The 24642-nt window shown below is 36.0% G+C and overlaps 2 protein-coding genes and 2 long non-coding RNA genes across 12 annotated transcripts; 2 read left to right on the top strand and 2 right to left on the bottom strand.

Moving 5' to 3' along the window:
• Positions 1-229: 229 nt before the first annotated feature.
• Positions 230-2796, bottom strand: LOC103871007. Of its 3 annotated transcripts, XR_004448588.1 has the most exons (10): positions 2523-2796; positions 2333-2426; positions 2143-2251; positions 1829-2040; positions 1588-1721; positions 1283-1520; positions 1128-1159; positions 909-1023; positions 642-822; positions 230-562 (listed from the first exon to the last, which is right to left on the bottom strand). It is a non-coding gene; the product is annotated as an uncharacterized LOC103871007 (long non-coding RNA). The 3 variants fall into 3 exon arrangements; XR_633463.3 differs by having other exon boundaries at positions 2143-2426; XR_633466.3 differs by lacking the exon at positions 1128-1159 and having other exon boundaries at positions 2143-2426.
• A 230-nt stretch (positions 2797-3026) lies between these two features.
• On the top strand, positions 3027-10302 carry LOC103871008 (dnaJ protein ERDJ2A). 4 transcript variants are annotated; one of them, XM_009149215.3, is made up of 10 exons: positions 3027-4574; positions 4670-4757; positions 4854-4952; positions 5027-5194; positions 5281-5389; positions 5473-5592; positions 5846-5932; positions 6110-6234; positions 6667-6703; positions 9391-10302. In XM_009149215.3, exons 3-8 carry the CDS (start codon positions 4930-4932, stop codon positions 6155-6157), a joined length of 555 nt encoding a protein of 184 aa, XP_009147463.1. In that variant the 5' UTR covers positions 3027-4574; positions 4670-4757; positions 4854-4929; the 3' UTR covers positions 6158-6234; positions 6667-6703; positions 9391-10302. The 4 variants fall into 4 exon arrangements, with proteins under 4 accessions (XP_009147463.1, XP_009147466.1, XP_033129302.1 ...); XM_009149218.3 differs by lacking the exon at positions 9391-10302 and having other exon boundaries at positions 3027-4219; positions 4425-4574; positions 6667-7010; XM_009149217.3 differs by lacking the exon at positions 9391-10302 and having other exon boundaries at positions 4106-4219; positions 4335-4574; positions 6667-7016.
• A 66-nt stretch (positions 10303-10368) lies between these two features.
• LOC103871010 lies at positions 10369-15009 on the bottom strand. 4 transcript variants are annotated; one of them, XR_004448591.1, is made up of 6 exons: positions 14796-15009; positions 14122-14382; positions 13791-13915; positions 11899-12248; positions 11198-11709; positions 10369-11045 (listed from the first exon to the last, which is right to left on the bottom strand). It is a non-coding gene; the product is annotated as an uncharacterized LOC103871010 (long non-coding RNA). The 4 variants fall into 4 exon arrangements; XR_004448590.1 differs by having other exon boundaries at positions 10369-11089; XR_633469.3 differs by lacking the exon at positions 10369-11045 and having other exon boundaries at positions 11143-11709.
• Positions 15010-15366: 357 nt separating this feature from the next.
• On the top strand, positions 15367-17662 carry LOC103871012. Its single transcript, XM_009149219.2, has 7 exons — positions 15367-15474; positions 15562-15648; positions 15734-15925; positions 16085-16243; positions 16338-16391; positions 16474-16605; positions 16730-17662. Exons 1-7 carry the CDS (start codon positions 15367-15369, stop codon positions 17129-17131), a joined length of 1134 nt encoding a protein of 377 aa, XP_009147467.1. The 3' UTR covers positions 17132-17662.
• The last annotated feature ends 6980 nt before the right edge of the window (positions 17663-24642 follow it).

A 24642-nucleotide genomic window follows, 5' to 3' on the forward strand; every position in this document is an offset into this window, starting at 1 on the left:
TATTATTATATATGAAACCGAAGTTAACCATGTTACCAAAATAATTGATTTAAATTTGTGAAATGACTATTACTAACTAACTTACAAATTATAACCATTACAGTACTAAAATTGAAGTAAAGCTTGGCAAATAAGAAGCCACGGAAAACGAAAAAGTGTCAGCCTGCAATGGTCGGGGTGTTGGTAATCGTTAACGAAATTAGTTTGTTGTAATGTAAAAATGCAAGAATAATACGCAAATAGAATAGTTCACCGACTTGTAGACAAAGATAATGAATTTCCAAACATGATTGGGTTTATAGTCAGTTGTAAACTGTTTACGCCAGATGATGTAATAAAAGCAACATGCCAACAACTATGCACAAGTATGATTCTAGGAGCCGACGCCGTGGCTGACGACTATCCTCTTCAATCTATGTAAGGCGTGCCTTCTTAGTTGCTTTAAACTCGTCGGGATCAGCAAGTTCGTGACCGATGCACCACCTGCAGTTGTTTCACCAGCTGGTTCATTCTCATTATCAGGAGGACCGGCACAGACATTGATGGTAAGTGAGCTCACTCCCTGGGTTCAGAGGCAAAATACTGTTAGCTCCATAGGTGGTTGAAAAAAAAAGTCTATGTCCATGTGGGCATCAGCTTACATCAACAACGAAATCTGGGACTGGTGGACAGTTACGCTTATTAAAAATGGATGAAATCGTGAAGGTCTGATGATTAGAAGTCAAACTGAAATGTGTCAGCCTAGCTGAAAACTGTATGTTTCTCCCATCAAGTTATGGACAGAGGGAGCTGGCTGTCTTTACGATTCTCAACACTTGCGGCCTAGCAAACCAAACGGAAAATTTCAAGCCATAACATGTAAATAAGCAAACTGTTAATTTAGATGGGTCCTGAGGTTTTAGACTCACGTGAAGGTGCCCAGCTTCAGCGGCTCTAATATTAGTTAGTTTTGTTATCTCCCCACCAGAACCGACGTAAACAGCTTCATCACTCTTATCTGCAACAGCAAGCTCCACACCGTATCTGCAAGACATACATACGGATCCATAAAAGATGTTGGTGGACAGGGGGTAGGAAGAAATTTGTTGATGTATAATAATATGAACAAATTCGAAAATATCGTGTACCTAAGGACACTGACGGCTGGTATCCAACACAACTGATAAGAATTAACATATTAAAACCTCAAACTGATATGAGATTCAACTGATAAGAATTAACATATTAAAACCTCAAAGGTTACAGTGGTGTGTATGTGAGAAACAGAAAATAAATGAATCACCTGGAAGCCACTACATCTCGATCTAGTGTAAGGAGGATCACATAAAAAATAAGCACCTACGTCCCTCAGTCTGCTTCCATAGCCATTCTGAGACAGCGGAATCATAAGCAGCAATGTGCTGAAAGGCCTTCCACGCAGATTTCCTGCGGAATTTTTGGTCGTTCTGAGCTCCTTTGAGATACTCCAAAACAGCTTGATAATCCTCTGAATCGACAACGATGAAGACATCTTTGTGGTTCTGTCCAACAACATTTGTCATCAAGATATGAATATAAGGAATAAGTTTCATATGCACATATATATACCTTAGCAACTGCTTTAATCATAGCAGCACCACCAATGTCGATGTTCTCAATCCCATCCTCAAAACTGATCCCACCTGGAGCAGTAACTTTGTCGTAGAACGGATACAAATTGATAACCACCACATCAAATGTACCTGTCATTCAATACAAAACAGAATGATGCTATTTAACACGAAGGAATACTACAGATAACTTGTCTCAGCCTTATAAAATAAAAGGCTAATCAAATGTTCAAATTCACCAACGCCATGCTCATTAAAAGCTTCCATATGATGCTCCACATCTCTTCTAGCGAGGATACCACCGTGTATGTTTGGGTGCAAAGTCTTCGCACGGTCATTAAGCTTCTTTTCGAGAAAAAAAAAAACAAAATGAGAGCTAACTCTTGAAGACCGTTGCCAAGAGTAGCTTAATCCTACTTGTCAGATAAAGATATCAAAGCTTGCTTCTTTCCTGATGTACACATGCCCATGTTACATTAGAAACCTTATTGTAAACAGAATATAATTGAAATCAATCTCTGAATATGAACTTGCAGGTTAACAAAAAAAAAACCAGAGGAGGCCGAGGACTGTGGCTGATTCTTTAGAGCTGTCTGAGACTCTGACATGGTTTGGACCGTAATGAAACTCGGACGCAGCAACTTAGAATAGACCTGCTGCTTCTAGACAAAATCAACAATAGCAGATATGAGAAACAGAGACATCAAGAAGAGGAACACGTTAACACAGGGAGAGGAGAGAACTCAAAGGCTGAGCAAAACGGAAAGGCGCGATTTCCTACGCAAATAGCTCCAGAGCGACCACTCACGGAGGTGGCGGTAGATAAATAACCGTTCTCTGTAGATAAATTCAACTCATCGGTTAACATAAATACTATCTCAATCGAGCAATATTAAATCAAGAGGAAAAAGTTAGAAAAATCAGTAGACAAACCTCTTCGTCGATAAGGAGAATCTCTTGTCCAATAAGGATCTTCGACTTTGGATTTCGAGCCTCCCCGATGTGAATCAGACGAAACTTCAACTTGGCTTCGCGTGGACGGAGTGAAGCATCTCTGAAGAACATCACTTGGTCGCCATGCGCAGAGGTGAGATGGAATGTCGAAGAGATTCGTCGGCTGGCCGTTTTAGGGTTATCCAAGAGCGAAGTGATGAGATGTCGTCATTCTCCGTTCTCTTTGATCTGGACTCTTGATCCATATGTTTCTTATATTTTGACAGATTGAAAAATATCAGCCCAATACCAGCCCAAGCAATGTCCGACGTGGAGAAAAGAACATGTCTTATTGGACGATTATTTTATCTGACGTGGAGGGTCTCAGCGATGAGATTATTTGCCTTTTAGTATTGTATGCTTCTCACTCTTTTTAATTAATTTTTTATTTAACTTGGAATCTTTTAATTACTAGGATACTGTTTTGAAGGCATTTTATTAGTTTAACAATACCACACTATTGACCGGTGACAAATTCTTAAATTCAAAATTTTGGTTTTTATTTTGAAAACCAAACCGGCCGGTCGGACCGTGACTCGCTCTTCTAACTAGTTTCAAGTTATACTAAAAACCGAATTTGAGTTAAACTGGAAAATCTGGTAAAAACCGGTCAAAACTCGGAAAACATAGTTTCTCGATTTTGACAGGAGAAAACATGATTTTTTTTTATATTTTTAGTGGGAAAAATATGATTTTTGATTTTGGTGAAAAAATGTATTTTCTCAGTTCTAGCGGAAAAACATAGTTTCTCGTGTTCTTGTGTTTTTTTTGGTATAAAAAAAAGGTGTTTTCACTTCTTTGCCGGAAACCCAAGCAATGTAAATAGTCCCTCCCAGCGCGAATCGAACCCGGGTGGCGGAAGTTACAGCCGCAACCCCTTTACCACCAGAGATGACTCGTGTTCTTGTGTTAACAATGTTTTACTTCCTTTTGGTTGTCCAGATTTGTTGCATATAGTTAAGTCATTGTGTTATCTTGTAGGCTTCTAAAGAGCAAGAGAGGTAGATTGCTTTAGTTTCATTAGATTGCAAGTTTGATGTTACGTAGTTGATCAAGTTTGGTTCTTTAGTTTCATTCAAATATCAGCAGTGTAAAGTGTTTTATAATCTTGCAAAACAAGTCTTTTGAGACTATTTCAATTCAGACTCATATTTGAATTTTTTTTTTTGAAAAAACATATTTGAATTTTTATTGCTGGATTTAAAGATTTTCTATAGTGTTTATTTGCTTTAAGTATATAAGTTTGTAAATTGAGTTTACAAAATCTGATTATGAACTAAATTGAGCTAATTGTAAAAAAAAAAAAACTATAATGGGCGGTCTTGGGTTATTAACCCGTTGGACATGGGCTAACTTGGGTTTGGGTGTCATATAGATGTAGGTGTTTTGGGTCCAGAAAAATATATGCGTAACTGTACACACCCATGTAGGTGTTTTGGTTGACAGCCCTATTCAAACTTGGATCGCAAGTGGGTTTGGTTAGTTGCGGCGATATTATAAATAAATGGCGAGAAAAAATGAATATAATTATTTAAAAAGGATATTAATTGTAAACGCTGTACCAAAGAAACTGGAACACCGTTTGTTGCTGCTATTTCCCGATCGGCCCTCTCCGATCTGAGTCGATATTCTTTCTGGTAGGCTTTCTCCGAGACCTTTTGCTTTCTTGTGTCCATCTCAAATTGTTCCCGTCGAAACCTTTCCTAGTCTAGTCTAGTCTGATTGGTTGATCGCTTCAAACCCTAATTTCAGTTGCAAATGCACACCCAGCCATGCCCTGTATTAAACTTCGTTTAGCTTTTGGATCCCTGTCTGGCTGATTAGGACTCGTTTTTGACTAAGGAAAAAAAAAAAGAAAAAAAAAAAAGAGGATGGGGGCCTCCGAAGAAGAGAATAGCACATTGTTTCCCATTTTCACTCTAACGATTATGGCTATTCCGTTGGTGCCTTATACCATGGTCAAGTTGACACTTGTGGAACATGAGCCGTGAGGTTAATATCTCAAGACCCTGATTGGTTTACTTACCTTCTTGATTCTCGTTAATTTTTGTAACACACAAAATATCTACTTTCTTATTTTGTAACAGACTCAAGTTCTTGACCTATTTAGTATACTTGGCTTGGAACCTGGAGTTTCAGATTCCGACATATAGAAGGCTGTCCATCCTGATCCAGGTCCAAATGCTTTCTTCTCTTCTCCCTTTTTAATTATTACGGCTGCACCTCACCTCACAGTTTTCTTTTTATGTGCGTGTGTTTTCAACTCCGCAGAGGCCAACAAATATTTTTGTGGAGTCCATTTCTAAAGCATACCACGACCCAGTATCCGGTGAAAACTTTGAAAAGTATGGTCATCCAGATCGCAGACGGGTATGTCGCATTTTCCTTCGTCTTGGTCAAGCCTATTGAAACTAAAGTATTGTTGTAATGTGATGATGATATAGGGCTTTCATTTCAAATGGGCATTGCTCTTCCCTCCGGTGGCATATTATTGCTCTGTATAGTCGGTGTTTGTATGCCCCTTGTGATTGCTGTTATATATCTCTCGAGTCGAGGTCATCCAAGGAACTATATGTCATGCATCAAACTCTTTCCGCATCGTTGGCCCCAAGGTATATTATTAACTCATACACATATACTTTCTTTCGAGTGTGTTTCCGTATTTTGTATGAAATGTTCGAAAATCTTCATTGTTCAGCAAAGTTATGGACGTTTTTACCAAGGCAGCTTGTGAGCTAAGTTTGGACCCCAAGAACATGAAGCAAGAGCAAGCTAAGTTTTGGAAGCAGCATCCTGCCATAGTGAAGGTGATCGATCTCTTATATTAAGCATCTGTAACACTAAATATTTTGATTTAACTGAAATACTCACTTTTCATTTTTGTGTACAGACGGAGCTGTTGATACAGGCCCAGTTGACTCGTGAATCAGCAGCCTTGTCTCCAGCCCTGGAGGATGATTTCAGACGTGTTCTAGAGCTTGCACCTCGCCTCCTTGAAGAGTTACTAAAGGTCCATACTCTATTTAAATAGTTAATTGTCTGATAACTCAATGACCTGAAATTCTTATCCCTTGTTTGAGAAGAGATCATTTTTCCTTCAGCCATGGGCGAATGTCTATGTTAAGCGATGCCCTTCTGGGAGCATAGCTCATCCAATCGTTTATTTGGATTATCTTCCTCGTGTAGATATTGATATGTTTTTTTATCACATTGTTAAGATAGTATTTTACTTAACCACTCCATTATAATATTGTTTCCTGCAGATGGCGGTTCTACCACGAACTGCCCAAGGCCATGGATGGCTGAGACCTGCAGTCGGAGTAATTGAGCTATCTCAATGCATTGTTCAGGTATTAATTTGCAGTCACGAAATGGCTTAGTCACCTTAAGGCAATTTCTCGGATTCTAGAAGATTTTGACGCTTATGGTCGAACCAACACTAGTCCTAAATGGTTTGTGTGGGAGTTTTGTCTTTATTTCTGGTCTGTCTATATGAGAAGAAGTCTGATAATTTATTCTTTTAACAGGCAGGACATTCTAGGGCAATATTCTATGGTGAATCTCGAGCTCTTTAACATTGTGGAAGAGGTGAAGAAAGTCTCCAAGGCCTTTGTTGTGCTTCCTAAGAACGTCAATGCTGAGAATGCTCAAAGTATGTTCCTTTCTTAATGGATGCTTTGCTTCCAATCATTATTCATGAAACCCCTAGGTTGCAGACCGGTGCTTTATATGGTATATTATTGATTAGTATAGACCCATTTTTAGAACACTGATTCAAATTATTGAATATTGAATATGATGAAATGGTTGTGTGATGTTCAGTTTTACCGGTTATGTTATATTAGGTGCTGGTGAAATGGTATATAGGGATTACTAAAAATTTCCATAAAAATTAGAGTAAATGATAATATCCCGGGGCAGTGTTGTAATATAGGAAGGTACTTCTTAATATAAGTAGTCATCTCTCGAGACTCTTACTTCTTGCATTTTTTTTTTTTGACAAAAGGTTACTTCTTGCATCTTTTTCCCTTTCTTTCTTGCTGAATACTTGATTCGGATGCTTTAAAGATTTCTTGCATTGCAGGTTGGGATCGAGTGAAAAGAAGCATCTTGCTTTACAGGTTAGTTATATCTCTTGTAAGTACATACTAGGTTGGGATCGAGTGAAATATTGAAAGTATAAAAATATTAATTATGTATACGTGTGAAAGTGATTCGTGCGAACCTGTGGGAGAGACGCTAGAGATGGTTTTGTTCGTAATAATTATCTTCGTTTATGTGAGTTAGAACAACATCAATTCTAAGTGTTTAAATAAACCATCGTGGAACCGTAATCCCCTTTGTTATTTTTTTTTTTTCATATATCATAGAGATATATGTAATTTTTGTAAACTCTTCAATTATTAATCTACAAGTCTGGATTACGAATTGTAATTATTTATTTACAAAAAGGCTAGGCTTCTAGTCTAAATATGAACTACTGGACCTTTAAATAAACCCAGCCAAAACCAAAAAATAATGAATACTAGAGTTTTACCCGATTTTCTTTATTTTACTATAAAAATTCAACATTTAGATCTAAAATAATAAGTGTTCTATGTATAACTTTCTGTTTTATTAAAAATGATCATTTTTCTTGGACTTGTATTATAGTGTTATTTAAAGTATTTTTAGTTTCTAAACAAATTCTTGTTTTTTGAATTGTATAGTGTTCGTTAAAAGACCAATTTTTTTGGATTGGTTTGATGGAAATAAGTGATTATTGACAAACTAACAGATTAGATGTGTGGATCAGTCTAGTTTTAACACCATACATTAAACCTATTTACTTTTCACAGTATCAAACCTAAAGGATATCAATAAAAGAAATTTTGATTTATATAAATGATATGTTTCGGCAGATTCCATGATACATATTGGTTAAGATTATCCTAATTTTGTACACATATTTTAAGGAGTTTAGACATTCAAAAACCATATAATATTATATTTTTAAACATAGTAAGAATTACCTTCCTACAACAATAAAATCTTATAAGTATTTTCGTAAATATGTTCTAAGATTAAAAATAAGTAAAAATATGCTATATTTTAGTTGATAGAATATTTTTGTTGGGGTATCAAATTTTAGTAGTATATTCTTTATAATGTAGTTCAAATCCTCAATATTTTTCTCTAAAATCGTTTTTTGGATCACTCACCCTACATATTTTTTTTTAGAATTGTTTGTAAATATATTTTTTAATTTATGAATTTTGGATAGTATATTTGTATAATTCGGATATATTAGAATAATTAGTATATATGTGTAAAGTAATATTCTAAAGATGAAACTTGGTGAAACAATATATACAAATAACTTTTTATTGTAAACTTTTACATTTGAAATTTGTATATATCGTTTTAAGAATTCAGATAGTGTTACTGGTTACATAGTTCATAGTATTAGCATAGACTTCTACGTGAAAGGATTTCACATAAATGTAAGTATAATTGGTATCTATTATGTTTTACAAATGAATTTTAGTGTTTCTATATAAGTGTATGCATAAGCCACATATACAAAGGAAAATAATACTTTATATAACCCACAATATCTTGGACAAATGATTCAAAAGGTTTATAATGTGCGTAGGTATTTATAATTTTTAAATGTTTTAAATGATAAGGTATGTCCATGAATTTAGAGTTTAATATAAATGAGATGAATATGTTAAAATTTAAATGACAACTTTTATATAGTAGATAAAAAATAAGGTTCTAAATTAATAAATTAGACACTTCATTTTTTTGATCGTTAAATTAACAAAATTAGTTAGCAACAAAAAAAAAAAACAAAATTCAACCATGATGTTATACAATTTCTGATAAAATTGAACCGTTAATTTCTCGGAGTTTAGACATAGTTTTCGTAAGTTATTATGCATGTTAAATATTATAAATTATTATTATTTTATGTAAGTTAAAAATTATACATATATATGCATATAATAATTGTCATTTTAAATATCATCAGGTCTTATCCTAGTTAACAATAATAATACATTTTTTTGTCAACGTTAATAATAATAATAGATAACATTTTATTTTCATTGCTTCTAAAATATATTTTTTTATTAAAAACTTATATAAATCAAGTCTATATTATGTAAAATAAATATAAACTTTGTATCTTATATTTTTATGGATAAATTTTATTTAGTTTGAGAAAACATTATCACAAAAGATTTTTTAAAAATAATTATAATCATCTGTCGTATTATTTTTAAAGAAGCTAAAAACAAATGAGGCACAGTCAAATTTTATAAAGTTAGTTACTAGGACCAGTTTTTTATTATTATTATGGGCCGTATGAACTTTAGTCTGTGTTGAAGTCCAAATTAAATTATTTGTCGTAATTTTTAAGGAGAAGCTAAAAACAAATGAGACACAGTAAGTACCGGCCCTGGGCGGCCCGTTTTACAATATCTAAAATATCTGCCTTTTTATTTTTGTTAAAGCTTCAGTAGCATAGTTGGTAGAACGTTGTTGTTTTACTAACATAAGGTGAGAGGTTCGAACAGCTTGTACTATAATATCTTTTTGTTTAAATTAATAGGCCCGTAATGATTATTTGCTTTCAGCCCAAAGTTTTATCAGACCGGCACTGGGCACAGTCAAATTTTATAAAGTTAGTTATTGGGACCAATTTCTTATTATTATAAATTAGATAGGAAATGTAATTATAATACAAAATAAAGCTAAACCAAACTAAACCATAAATAATTTTCTTTGTCTAACTTTTATTTTTCCTTTTCTTTTGGATTAGATGGAGCGTACAGATACTCCACCTAGAGTATCAGGAGGCATCAGCAGAGAAGGCTGGGCAATCATAGGAAGTGTGATTGCCGTGATCGCCGTGATTGTCATATGGCGGATTATAGTCTACGGCTGCAAGAAGCGCCGAGAGATATCCCCGCGAGTCGTCCCCATTGCTGACGTGGAAATGAACTGATATATATTTTGAAATTTTTTTTTATATATTTATGTTTAGATATCAAATCAGACATGAAATCTTTTGTATTTCGTAAGTTGTTTGAACACTTGTTAACAATACAAAGAGATATGAAAATATGTTTTAACTATTATTTGCATTATTTTATTAATATTTCATTATCAATTAATTTTAAAAACAAATTAAAATAAATTATTTATATAAATTAATTTTATTAAACTTATATTGTTTTATCCCTTTTAAGCCATGTGTTAAATATGTTTTACATGCTTTAGATATGTGCTAAATATGATTTACATGTTTTAGAGGTTTTATTTGGCACATAGTAATATTTAACACTAGGGTAAGCCCGCCCTACGGACGGGATGTAAGGAAAAAAAAATTTAGTTTCTTATCAATTTGTAAAAATATTTTAAAATATATTTATTATTCGGTATTGTTGCTTTTGTTAAAAAATCATAAGGGGTAGTGGCAGGATTTCCTTTATATTTGATGTTGTTTTTCTGTAAATTTACCATTTTTCAAAAAATAATATATGTATGTTTATGTTATGTGTGAATTGTTATTTCGGATCGTTGCTATACTTTATATCTTTCATCAAACTTATTTGTTTATACAATACTTTTGACTATGCAACAAAGAGTATATAAAAGAGAGTGTGTATATGAAGATAAAAAAGAACCATGAAAAATCAATGAACATACAATAAGCGTAGAGAATTTAAATTATAAGATGAAAAATGAGGAGACTAACCCTCAAGCAGGAGTGAAATCTATGTTGAATCCCAAATATGAAGATAAAAACACACAACTTTTATTACTATCAACGATGTTGAAATGCGCTTGGTTCCTTATTCAAGTTAGTTAAACAGATTTTGATACACATAATAAGCAGGTTCTGTTCTGTATTCTTGAGCTGCACCAAGCAAACTGTTCAATCTGAAAACATAAATTTTCAAAGTTAAGCAATGCAATTTTACCTTATGAGCTCTATTTTTACTTTAGCTTCAGCTTGCTTTTCCATAGCAACTCTCGCTCCATTAGGATGCATGAGAATTCAGCCAAAGAGGAACAGAGAATGACTCACTTGTCTCATAAAAATTCACTCAAGAACATAATGTTTTGCAGCAACATCGATGGCTTCGTGCAAGAATGATTCGGTCTCGAAATCTTCACATGCTTCTGTAATATGCAATGCATTATCTGTATTTCCCAGGTGCATTTTACAAACTCTTAGCTAACTAAAACTAATCGCAATCACAAACCTTGCAATGGCTAAAAGAACCCAAAAAAAAAAACTAAACAAACTGCAAGTCTAGGTACTACTAAAATCTCATCATACACCCTCGAGCAATTGTTAAAAACGACTGCAGACCCAAATGAGACTTCTTTTGTGAACACAGGACTTCAAAGTCAAGCTTGGAACGATGTGGTGGAAGGGTGATACACTTGCACCAGTGTTTATTATATCTGCATGTCAACGTCCAAGTGAAGTTTTGGAGGGTAGTGTACTCCTAGATAAAATATATAGTGTTATGTTTACCGGGGTAAATAGTTTGAGTCCACATTAACACAAACAATTCAAGACTTTCTATTAATTTTTAAAACATGAAGGTACGCACCAAACAACATACAGTCATGCTCAGGAAGAAGACAAAATGAATTCAACATTATTTTAAAAGTTGGTATGCACAGCTGCATAACATACACAAAGAGCGAGAAGAAAATTTCATTAGGGAGATAAAACATGAGTCACCATATCCAAAGCAATATCTGTCCCGTACCTGAGAATCCATCGTAAGAAGAGAAAGCACATAGTCGGAACCATCGATGGAGATATCGAAGGAAAGAAGAGACGGAACAGGGTCGGAGAAATTTTAACAGGCACACCGGACCCTTGAACCACTGTTGAACTGACATGTCCATCTTTTAAGAAGCAGCTATGGTATTCTTATCCGCATCACTTGAATTGCTTCCCGATTTTCATACCATATACAGATCTCTTTGCGTCTTATCTAAGCCTTGAATCGTTTCTTCGCAGCAGCGTTCTATGATCCGGACTGTGAATCTTCACCTATCGAGATCCAATCACTCGACTCGGATCCGAACGATAACCCGTCAGCCCTAAAAGTTTCTATATGCTTAAAAGTTAGAAACTGAGGAATACAAAACCACTTGTAATAAAGCAACCATTTCGTTTATTACATTCTTTACTTGGAGGAGCAGTAACCTCTGTTCCAAACAACTAATTATTGTAGGAAGTAGATTTGATTGATACAGAAGCAATGAAGTAATGGCTCAGAGGGATTTGATAGAAACTTACAATGTAACATTAATGTGAATCAGCAATGTGGCTCTCACAGAAACACTGGAACCCGTGAAGAAAAAGAAATCAAAGCCACTGGCTCAATCTTTCATGATCACCACTTGTAAAACCTAACCGAAACTCTGAAAGTTTTCTTGATATTCAATGGGCAAAAGCAATTGTTCCCGAGTATATATCTTGATCAGACAGAAAACTTCATCTATATTTTAAAAAACAACAGAATCATCTGTTCCAAAATCTGATGGAGAGAATAAGATCGACTTAACCTTTATGGGAAGCAATAGGATGTATGGACAGTTTGGGTATTGATGGATCCAGTGAACCAATAGAGCTACGATCCTGGATTCCTGCAAACAACACATGGGTCGATCAGATAGATGAATGTGCAAGTTTGAAAGAAGAAATCATAAACAATAACCAAGAAGGATCAATTAGTTAAAAAAAATGAGATTATAGTGTTTTTATGAATTTAGAGGATGATGGTTAGGAGATGAGGTCTGGCCTTTTTATAGGAGGATAAACACCGTCTAGATGAGGAATAAGAAGCACTGAATGCTTGGTCAAAGGAGTAAAGATGCTTCTTAATGGCAATGAATTGATGAATCCGTAACGTTATGGAGGAGACGAATCCAAGACGAATGAAGCTCAATCCAGAGATTCATCAGGAAGATACGTCTCGCACAACCTTCTAAAACTCCATTAATGGCGATGGATCTTGATGGTTTAGGATTTATATGAATCAACATAACTCGTAACATCTCGGAGGTAACGACCAAATACAAAACGACGCATTAGGAGCTTGATACAGAGATTTTTTCACATGTTTAATCCCCATTGTTGGTCAAGCTCTCGGATTTCACAGATGGAAGAAGGTGACTAACCCTAATTCTCTCTATCGTCTCTCGTGAAGGAGGTATACGGAGCCTGAAAATTGACACGACAAAAACATATAATAGAAGAGCAACCCATTATTGGATGAAGCCCATCAAACAACAAAAACATCCGACTTAATGAACCGCTGCATTTTGAAGAGGCCGGACACGTGTCAACAGCAGAGAACTCGACTTTGTGACATGGTGATGACGTGGATACTCCAGGAGTGAAGCAAACATATCTTTATATATATAGATAGATAGATTCTAGTTATCCAACTCTGTTTCAAAACGAACTTTTTACATTCCAAGATACTTTATGAGTTTTTATTACAGTTTATGACACTTCCCACTACTATGATACTTTGTTGTTGTTGTTTTACAATCTTACCCCTCTTACTAAAATAAACCAAATCGTGTTTTATTGTTTTGTTCAGTTAACTCTTTTATTTTTTAAGTATTTAAATTTTAAAACCAATGAAATTACAAAACACTTTGTAAATTAATTTGGTCCACAAATTTCGTTTTTGACCGAAAGATTCTAAGTTTTTCAACCAAAACTATGATACTTTGTTGTTGTTTTACAATCTTACCCCTTTTACTAAAGTAAACCAAATCGTGTTTTATTGTTTTACTCAGTTAACTCTTTTATTTTTTAAGTATTTAAATTTCAAAACCAAGGAAATTACAGAACACTTTGTAAATTAATTTGGTCCACAAATTTCGTGTTTGACCGAAAGATTCTATGTTTTTCGACCAAAATTAGGATGGCGAGCCATTTTAAGCAACAAGAAAATCGGGATGGGCCAGAACTAGCAACCAATATCAACTGGGCTCTATATGTGATTCTTTTGGGCTTTTAACTATGGGTCTTATTACTATAGCCTAAGAGATTTGTAAAATATTTTGGGTCTTTTATTTATAATTAAGAATGAAGTTTTACAGAAAAAAAAAGAATCAGCAGACATAAGCAAAACTCTGAGAAGAAGAAAGTCTCAGTCTTTACTGTCACAATACCTTCAAAAGCTGCACTTGGCAATTCCAGTGAGAGACTGCAACATTCGTGTGAGTCTAGACGGAGACGAGTTCCAGACATCTCCTCTGCACAACACCAGCTCTTGCTCACGAGTCACGACCACCACCTTTACCAGGAACAAAAAAAAATACTGATAAGCTTTCATTGGATGAAAGAAGTAAAGTTGGTCTTTCAGTGAACCAATAGGTCTCTAACTAGAACTGAAACAAGCAGAGCAATTTTCAAAGATGAAGCTGAGTATCTTACGAGCATGTAGTGAACAAACACATGAAAATTACAGAGTGATGAAAACAAATCAGACAAGCTAAATACCTTGCAAACGTTGGGACATAGTTTTGGAAGAGTCATCCCTCTTGGACTTGTGCAACACACATAATTAAAGAACCGAACTTTAACTCAACTCAAACCATATAAAGCATAAACGAACTTGAGTGTGATTCGCTGAACCCATGACCTGTCTGTTGAATATGGGACAACTTAAGGAGAGTGTCTGATTGTTTGTAGAGCGTGTTGACGTCAAGTAAAATGTGCCTCTCCATATCTGGCTGCTCAGCTGCAACATTTAGGAGTGTCCTGCACCAATATTAGAATATTAGTGAAACGCACATCTTGGGCAGATTTTAACAATACTTTGAGTGAGTAGCTAATCTGGCCGTCTTATATCAATTTCTAACGCTATGGCATAGTCCACCTTATAAAAAAGAAAGTACAAACCATTCAAACATGGATCAACACAACTAAACATAAAGGGAAAAAAAATGAGAGACAAACAGAGACAGTTTCATCATCTCCTTTGTGGACTCAGAAACCCAAAAAGAACAAAACTTTCGTATCAGAGAGACCAAGAGACATTATCAGAAAGAAAAAAAAAACAGAGTGAAACAAGAGAGAGAGAGAGAGAGAGAGAGAGAGAGAGTATCATCTCCTTTTGTAGACTCATAAACCAAAAAGAAGAAAACTTTATCAAGAAGCAAAGAGACTTGAACTGAACCAGATTGCAGCGTGATGCAGGGAGCTCTGAAACAAACACAGCACAGAGAGAGAGATGGCGGATGGTGGTGATGAGCTGCTGCTGCTGGTGGTAACGAGCGACGGTGTCAAAAGGAGTGTGGTGGTGAGGCTTCATTCGACGGTGGCTAGAGATCAAATCTGAGAATTATTTTGTGTGTAAAGTCTGGTCAAAGATTAACTTTAAATTATTTTGACTAGAATTATAGATTTTTTTACGTTTACGATAGCATTTAAGATGTCAAATTGATTCGATGTATAAAGGAATTTATTACATTGATTCCGGTAATATTTCTGGGTCATTATTACTCTAACAAGAATCAGTAAAGGAATTTCTATGTAAAAAGATACGATACGAAAATTAAATTTGACATGCTTCTGAAAATGTAATTTCATTTTGAATAACCGCTAATTGACACATTGATTCCACATTTAATACTTCGTAACGTTTCAAGATATTAGACTGACCTTTCACCGATAACCAGTCAGTGATAATATGCGTATATAAATTATAGAGTGTTTTCAATTTTGAGACACAAAACAAATAAAATGTCAACTAGAATTAGGATGGTGCTTTTTGTGAATCTGTTATCTCTTCTGTTTTCAACAGCTATAGTTCATTCCAATCAAAATACAGTGCCTCTCAGATCATTCAAGGTTAGCTTTAAACACAACTTGAGACCCACTGTTTTTTCTATTATTTAGAATGTCATGTAATATATAACTTTTTTTTGTCCTTGACAGATAAGTGAAAATGTAACATATGATTGCATAGATATTTACAAGCAACCAGGGCTCGAGCATCCTTTGCTAAAAACCCACAAAATTCAGGTGCATCGCTTCAGAATTTCATCTGTTGCGTTTTTTACTTGTATTAGTATGATAAATATTGATTATACAATTTTTATTTGAAAAGATGAAATCATCAATTTCAAGACATGAGTTAAAGCTACAAACGGGCAAAAATGAAACATCTACCAAAAGGAAAATAGTATGTCCAAATGGAACTGTTCCTATATTGAGAAATACAAAAGAATATGTCACAAATTCGCAAGTGTTTGCTGAAAAACATTTTCATCCGTTATCAGCCGATAGCCCTGGAACGCATGTAAGGACTCATCTCAATTTTCTTAATACGATAGATTTAATACTTTTATGTATATATAATATATATCTAGTATTAAGTCATTAATGTTTGTGTTGCAAAAAAAAATCATTAATGTTTTTTCCAAAAAGAGTTACTAATAATGTAATCTGCTTTTGATAGATTGCTGGAGTAAGATCATCCATTGGTCCATTTCGGGGTGTACAAGCTTGGTTTAGTGCAAATGCGCTAAACGTGGGAAAGGATCAAGTTTCGTATAGTCAAATATATATAGGCAGCGGATCGGAAAACCAAGTCAATTATATCTCAGCGGGTTGGACTGTAGGTTTTATATTTTATAAGTATATTCCTTAATCCATTTGTTATGTAAACCTTTTGAGTATATTCTTAAAGTGTTACAATTCCATGTTGATAGATAAATCCAAGTCTATATGGCGACCAACGTGTTTGGGCATTTGGATTTTGGAAGGTATGTGGCTACAAACAAATTAGTGTTTGATGAAAACATTGATCAAATAGTAACAAGTATAATATTAAATATTATTTAATAGGGTAAGGATGGGAAAGGATGTTACAATACCGCATGTTCAGGGTTTGTTCAAGTATCAAAGGTGATTCCAATTGTCGGGCCCATTGATCTTAAGCCAGGGGTCCCTGGCTGGTTTCGATATTTCATTCATCAGGTTAATATTTATAATCAGTTTTATAAGAAAATTAGTGATCGATATATTTGACTATGAATCTCTAGACCCGTACATTTCTTTCACTGATATATGAATTTGTCTTGTTTCTTAATATTCGAAAAAGGATATAAATACAGGAAACTGGTGGATTACACAACTTATGCAAAATTCACCTGATATAGATATTGGTTACTGGCCAAAAGAATTATTTAACCTTTTAGAAAATGGTGCAAATATGGTTGGAGTTGGTGGTGTGGTTCAGGCTTCACGTTCTGGTTCAAGCCCTCCCATGGGTAATGGTAATTTTCCAAATGGAGGCCGCCTAGATTCAGGACTTTTTTCAAATATTGAAGTCTTGAATTCTAACTATGAGCAGCGTAAAATGAATTCTTTTCATGTAGAGAATTTGTTAGATAGTGAGAAATGTTATGGGTTAAGAATTGGTAAGGTAAAACCATTCCATCGTAATTATCTAGGTTTCTTTTTCAATTATGGTGGTCCGGGAGGGAATTCATGTGGAGTATGACATTTGCTAACATATATACTCTTTAAATTGGCATTTAATAAAATTATTATAAATTAGTAAAATGCAAACTATTTTATAGTGTACTATTCATGTTTTGCTTTGTTCTCAAGATTGATGTCTCTCCCACTCCATATTTTACTCCAAAATTGAAAAAATGGAGTGGGAAATGGAGTGATGAACAAAAAAATAAAAGCATTACTCTATAAATGGAGTAATCCTTTTATTTTTTGTTCATTACTCTATTTCCCACTCAATTTTCTCAATTTTGGAGTAAAATATGGAGTGGAGTTGGAGATGCCCTAAGTGCAGTTAACGTTCTATTTGAATGTTAGAAACCATTGTAAAAAATAGCTAAATTAGTGTAGAATCCGAACAATTATAACACAAACAGAAGCGTGGTTAAAATAAAATGCCTCAACATTTTAAATAATAATAATAATAATATACTATTGTTACATAGCAATTTAAAAAAAAAACATCAACAAACTAAACATGCACTCTAAAGTTCTAAATATAATTTTGGCTTTTCTGGAAAACTGATCACCAAATGCTTTTGAATCCTTTTCTCATCCCACAAGTTAACCAATATTACTTAATTTTTTTCTTTAGCTTATTTTTAGTATTAACATTTTGGTTATTTTACTATTTAAACTATTAAATTATCATTAGGTAGTCATTAGACCATTAACCATAACAATCAACATTCCCTGATTCTCTTCTTCTAGTATGCATTAAGCTTATCCAAATTGCTATAAAACTTCTGACATGTATCATATATAGATATTTTCTATTCCGTAGGATTAAAACAAGAAGAATTTACAAATATAACTCAAAACTTGATTTTAAAATGATAAACAACGATAAACAACGAGCGAGAAGTCTCCTAAGATATGATTGAATGCTGACACTGACTGGTTAGTCTTCTCAGTTCGTCAAAAATTAAGAAATTGTACTCTGTTTGTAAAGCTAAAGGAAAAGAAGGCTCCAAAAGAAAAAGAAAGGTGACGTTTGTAGTGACGTATGACTATGTTTGTCTAAACTTACGTGATGCCATCGTTCTTTGACTTTTCAAGACTCCATAAATTCAAGGTTACCTGAATCTAATCATATACTACTTCTTACTCTTTTTTAATTAGTACTATCCCTCTGATTAATTTTTATTTAACTTGAAATCTTTTAATTAGTAGTATATTGTTTTGAAGACATTTTATTAGTCTTAACAATATCACACTATTGACCGGTGACAAATTCTTAAAATCAAAATTTTGATTTTTACAGTGACAAGTTTCAGGATAGATAAGACCATTGTTATGTTACAGTACCTCTATAATAGAGGCTCTATTCACTAGTCAATTTGTTCAAATTGTATACTTAATCCATTTGAACGAACTGGGGAATGTAATAATCTTAACTATTTATCAATTGCCACTAAATTATCCTTGACACATCGTATAATGTAACAAAATATTGGTTGGTTTAACCTACATGTATGTATGATGTGTTAAATAAATAGATTATCGTTTGACAAAAAAAAGATTATCATTAATTATCTTATCTAGTTGGAATTTTGGGGCCTTTGAAATCAGAAAAATACAACAAATCAAATAAAACAAAGCATGTTAGAATCAAACTATATTTGTTAATCAATCATTTATTTTGGTCGTCTCATGTCCGAGAAAAGTTTACTTTGTAAAGCCGAGACAAAAGGTCAGATGAGCAAAATTTAGGTAAGAAGATAAACTCTTTTCGATGAAAAAGACTGGATTCGAACTTTCGAAGTTTACCTAAACCTCCACTGCGCAGAACAGTAGCTACTGTTCCCGTTTCATGGTGTGCATCAATGAAGATATGATAGCGTTGAACTTGTGTTTCACGCTACAAACAATCCGACGTTCGTAAAACGAGGAACTGTAGTTTACTCGTAGAAGATCCCGATTCAAGAACGATCTTTAACGTTGGTAAACTCAAGAACAAGATGATTTATTAGAATTGAGAAAGTTTTACAAATGATTCTGAATGCCTATGAAAGTTACAAACAACTCTGTTTTATACTCTGCTCCTCTAACGATCGTAACAAACTCTTTTGATCGTCCAATACGATCCCTCCAGCTGTCACTCTTTCTCCCCTTGTTTCAGCTACACGAGAACTACCTCTTCCACTCTTATTCTGCCATGTGTCCCTCCTATTACTCTGTAACACAACCTCCCTTTCCAAAGAACCATGACCACATGGTTAGCAAACAAACTCAGGATACTTCTTCTGTAACTCATATAAGTACTCCCACGTCGCTTCCTCTCTTAACTGATTAGCCCATTTTACCAATACCATCGTAGCTGCCTGACCTCTCCTTTGAACCATCTTCCTCTCCAAAATAAGCTCAGGTTCTTTGGTCAATGTTTCGTAAACCACCGAAGGTAACTGTGTAGTAGTAGAAACATCACCAACCAATTTCTTCAGCTGCGATACATGAAACACAGGGTGTATTTGCGACGTAGCGGGTAGTTGAAGCTTATAAGCCACCAGTCCAAACTTATCCAAGATCTTGTACGGACCATAGAACTTAGGAGATAACTTCTGAGAAGTTCTGTTCACTACCGACTGCTGCCGATAAGGTTGCAACTTCAAGAAGACCCAGTCTCCTATCTCAAAGCTACGCTCACTCCTGTGTTTATCAGCCAACTGCTTCATACGATGTTGTGCACGTAATAAATGGAACTTCAAGATCAACAACATCTTCTCTCTGTCTTCCAAACACTTCGCCACCGTATGAACTCTTGTCTCCCCGGCTAAGTATGGCAAATGAACTGGTGGTAACTGACCATAAACAGCTTCATAAGGAGTGATCCGCGTTGAGCTGTGGTAATTAGTGTTGTACCAATACTCCGCTAACGGTAACCACTTGCTCCATAAGTGTGGTTTATCACTTGTCATACAACGTAGGTAAGTCTCCAAACAACGATTCACCACTTCAGTTTGACCATCACTTTGCGGGTGATATGCTGTAGACATATTCAAAGAACACCTCTGAAGCTTAAACAATTCCTGCCAAAAGTCACTGAGAAAGACCTTATCCCGATCACTCACGATTGATCTTGGAAACCCATGAAGCTTGAAAACATTATCAAGAAATGTTTGAGCGACTGAAACTGCTGTAAAGGGATGAGATAACGCCATAAAGTGTGCAGATTTACTCAGTCGATCCACCACCACAAAGATCACAGATTTACCAAAAGAAGTTGGCAAGCCCTCAATGAAGTCCATTGAGATATCTACCCAAACTGCTTCAGAAATCGGTAGTGGCTGCAACAGACCAGGGTTCGCTGCGGTATCATACTTACAGCTTTGACAAACTCTACAGCTTCGTAGGTAGTTCTGAATGTCTTTAGTTAAACCTTTCCAGTAAAAGAGACTTTTAACTCGTTGAACTGTGACATCCCTACCCGAGTGTCCCCCTTGACCTGATCCATGTAACCATTCCAGTATAGAGTTCCTCAAAGTCACACTCTTTGGAACTACTATCTTACTTTTCCTTCTCAAAATCTCCAATGACCATGAGTAATCCTTCTTAAACTTCGGATTCTGCTTCAACCCTTCTATGAGAGCTTTTATTGCTTCATCATTCGTATACTCCTGTTGAATCTGTTTCAACAAATCACACTCAAGAACCGTCATTGCCATATGTAGAATTTCTGCTCCTTCCACTCTTGACAAGGCGTCTGCCGCCACGTTATCTTTCCCTTGCTTATATTGAATTTCGTAATCAAATTCCATCAGCTTTGGTAACCACTGTTGCTGAATACGAGTATTCAATCTCTGTTCCAACAGATACTTGAGGCTTCTCTGATCTGTTTTAATGATAAAATGACTTGTAAGCAAGTAATGACACCACTTCTGAACTGCATACACCACTGCTAACAACTCCTTCTCATATATCGACAGATGAAGTTGTTTGCCTTTGAGATGTCTACTGATGTACGCTAGCGGATGACCATCCTGCATCAAAACCACTCCAATGCCCACTCCACACGCATCAGTTTCCACAACGAATTGCTTGTCAAAGCGTGGAAGGGCCAACACCGGTGCGTTACACAATGTCTCTTTTAGTTCCTCAAATGCTCCCTGAGCCTCCTCATTCCATGCGAAAGCATCTTTCTTGGTTAATGCCGTCAACGGTCGAGCTATTGTTCCAAAATGCTTAGCAAAACGTCGGTAATACCCAGCTAAACCCAAGAACCCACGCAGAGCTTTCAAATTCTTAGGTACCGGCCATTCTCGAACAGCTTTCAGCTTAGAAGGATCAGTAGAGACTCCGTTGGCTTGGATGAAATTTCCCAAATACTCCACTCGGTCAGTAGCAAACTCACATTTACTCCTCTTTGCAAACAGCTTATTTAACCTCATCAGTTCAAATACCACTCTCAAGTGAACTAGATGTTCCTCCAATGATGAACTGTATATCAAAATGTCGTCAAAGAAAATCAACACAAACTTCCTGAGACATTTGGAGAAGACATGGTTCATGAGACCTTGGAATGTTGCTGGCGCGTTAGTAAGCCCAAATGGCATAACCAAGTACTCATAATGACCGCTGTGCGTCCTAAAAGCTGTCTTATGTATATCATTCTCTGCCATTCTCACTTGATGATACCCTGCTCTCAAATCGATCTTAGAATAGATGCATGATCCTCCCAGCTCATCCATAAGATCTTCTATCAACGGTATAGGGAATCTGTCTTTCACAGTCATCTCATTCAACTTCCTATAGTCCACACATAATCTCCATGTATTATCTTTCTTTTTTACCAACACTACCGGTGATGCATAAGGACTTGAGCTAGGCTGAACTGTACCGGCCTGCAACAAATCTTGAATCATTTTATCAATTTCATTCTTTTGTTGGACTGCATACCGATATGGCCTTTGGTTCACCGGGTTAGAGCCTTCCTTCAAAACGATCTTATGGTCATGATTTCTCCGAAATGGAGGTAAGACTTTAGGCTCTTCAAATATGTCCTGAAACTGATCAGTTAACCGGTGAATTGCTTCAACCTCACTTGCGCTTTTGTCGTGTGTGTGCGCTAAATTCAAAGACATATGTTCTTCTTCATCCTCTTCCCAAGCATAAATCATGTGTAGCTGAATATCTTCATCCCGCATAGCTTCCACACGTTTAGCCTTAATCTCCCTAACCGAATTAGGAGATATTCCTCGAAGAGCAACTCTCTTTGTACCCCACTTGAACTCCATTTCCAGTTTTTGAAAATCCCAAGTAATTGGTCCAAGTCCTGACAACCACTGCACTCCCAACACTACATCATGACCACCTAATGGAATCACCATAAAGTCAGCCTCAAATTGATGGCCCCTGAAACTCCATTGAAACTTATCCACCTTTCCACAAACTTCAATTTTAGTACCATCTGCTACCGATACTCTTGCTCTCCCAGCCTCTGTAACTCTACATCCCAATGCCTCTGCAACCTTTCTATCCAAGAAGTTATGTGTAGAACCCGAGTCGATCAACACGTAGATGTTGCGCTTACCATGCAACCCCCGCACCTTCATTGTAGTATAGTCACTAATCCCTGCAATCGCATTGATGGATATGTGAGCAACCTCTTTGCCTTTATTCACTCGTTCCACTTGTTCCTCTTCTTCCTCATCTGAACTTTCCTCCGCTTTTTCACAATCCATCGAATATAATTGAGTCTTCTTGTGGACTTGAAAGTGTTCAGGTGTGAACTTTTCATCGCAGTAATAGCATAACCCCTTCGATCTTCTCTCACTCATCTCGGCTTGAGAAAGGAATGGTCTAAGCCTTCCCTTGGTCTCACGAGGCTTAGCTGTCTCTTCTTTTGGAGTTGCAAGAACACCTTTCTGTGGAAAGTTACCAACTTGAGGTTTAGTAGCCATCCAATTACTTTTCCCTTCACGTTTTGGATGTGCCTTTTCATACAACCTTCCCAACACTAAACACTGCCGCATAGATTGAGGATTAAACATGCTTATGTGCATCTGAGTATCAAGACGTAATCCAGCTAAGTAAGCACTCAACAGGTACTCCTCCGAGAGCTTAAGGCGTGTTCTTATCAGCTCAAACTTCCTGTTGTAATCCGCAATACCATCTGTTTCTTTCAACTCCTTTAATTCCGCCATAGGATCATCCATGACCTCCTCAAACCTTTCTTTGAGACGGCTCTTATAGTTCCTCCAGCTACTCAGTACTTCTGCATCCACATCTTCTTGCATTAAAGCCAAATGCCAAGTTGAAGCTTCACCATCAAAGTGCATTGATGCGATGCCTACTTTCTTCTCCTCAATAGTACTATCAATCAAAAAGAATTGTTCCGCCTTGCCTAACCATTCCTTGTACTTCTCACCGTCAAAACGAGGAAAGTTGATTTTGGTCAAACGAGTTATACTACCGTGTTGAACATGATTGTTTGAGGCAAAACGACTTGGATCTCCCGTATTATCATCCATCACCGGAAACTCCGGTTGTCCCGCCGTACCACTCGCCGACGGCCGCAGTGTCTGATTACTCGCCATCTTCGTCAGCGTCTCAAGGACCTGTCGCATCTCTTCATCTCTCCGATCATCCTTCTCTCGTTGCAACTCTCTCTGCAACATCAGTTCCTTCTCAATCGCATCGAACCGATTCGCGATCACTCCATCTACATCTTTCGCTGCTGCGCCTTTCTGTAACGCCTGAGATCTTGTTTCCGCCATTGATTCCGAGGAAAGGAAGCTCTGATACCACTGATAGCGTTGAACTTGTGTTTCACGCTACAAACAATCTGACGTTCGTAAAACGAGGAACTGTAGTTTACTCGTAGAAGATCCCGATTCAAGAACGATCTTCAACGTTGGTAAACTCAAGAACAAGATGATTTATTAGAATTGAGAAAGTTTTACAAATGATTCTGAATGCCTATGAAAGTTACAAACAACTATGTTTTATACTCTGCTCCTCTAACGATCGTAACAAACTCTTTTGATCGTCCAATACGATCCCTCCAGCTGTCACTCCTTCTCCCCTTGTTTCAGCTACACGAGAACTACCTCTTCCACTCTTATTCTGCCATGTGTCCCTCCTATTACTCTGTAACAAGATACAATCGTCTCTCACTATACATAATAATGATCCTTCTAACGCCTCCATAGTCGGCCTTGTCTTTGTCCTCGTTGTTCTTGCATTCGCCTGCATATTTCACAAGACGGGGCTTAGTGGACAACTAGCAACAGATTTTGCATTGATACAGTAGGCATAGAAGAAAAACGACTCACTTTTGATACTCTACGGACCGGACCTCTCAAGGAACTCTTTCGCAACATCTATCCTCTCGAACTGGTCTGAAATCAGCTGGACCGTTAGGTGCAACATATGTAGACACAAATAAAGAGGATAGATCAACCAAGATTGATAAAAGGACTTCAAGAGACTGGATTTGAACCATAACTACATTCAAGAAAGGGTATTAGGTCGACAAGCGCCGTGTCATCAGAATCG

The sequence above is a fragment of the Brassica rapa genome, chromosome A06 (assembly GCF_000309985.2).
Source record: "Brassica rapa cultivar Chiifu-401-42 chromosome A06, CAAS_Brap_v3.01, whole genome shotgun sequence".
In the NCBI taxonomy this organism is placed as follows: Eukaryota; Viridiplantae; Streptophyta; class Magnoliopsida; order Brassicales; family Brassicaceae; genus Brassica; species Brassica rapa.

Excerpts from the sequence above, each read along its gene's own strand:
- LOC103871008 (XM_009149215.3), top strand. The coding sequence starts at position 4,930 with ATGGTCATCCAGATCGCAGACGG. Across the intron at positions 5,390-5,472 it reads AGCATCCTGCCATAGTGAAG|ACGGAGCTGTTGATACAGGC; the intron begins GTGATCGATCTC and ends TTTTGTGTACAG. Across the intron at positions 5,933-6,109 it reads TATCTCAATGCATTGTTCAG|GCAGGACATTCTAGGGCAAT; the intron begins GTATTAATTTGC and ends TTCTTTTAACAG.
- LOC103871012 (XM_009149219.2), top strand. The coding sequence starts at position 15,367 with ATGTCAACTAGAATTAGGATGGTGCTTTTTGTGAATCTGTTATCTCTT. Across the intron at positions 15,926-16,084 it reads CCGATAGCCCTGGAACGCAT|ATTGCTGGAGTAAGATCATC; the intron begins GTAAGGACTCAT and ends TGCTTTTGATAG. Across the intron at positions 16,244-16,337 it reads ATATCTCAGCGGGTTGGACT|ATAAATCCAAGTCTATATGG; the intron begins GTAGGTTTTATA and ends CCATGTTGATAG.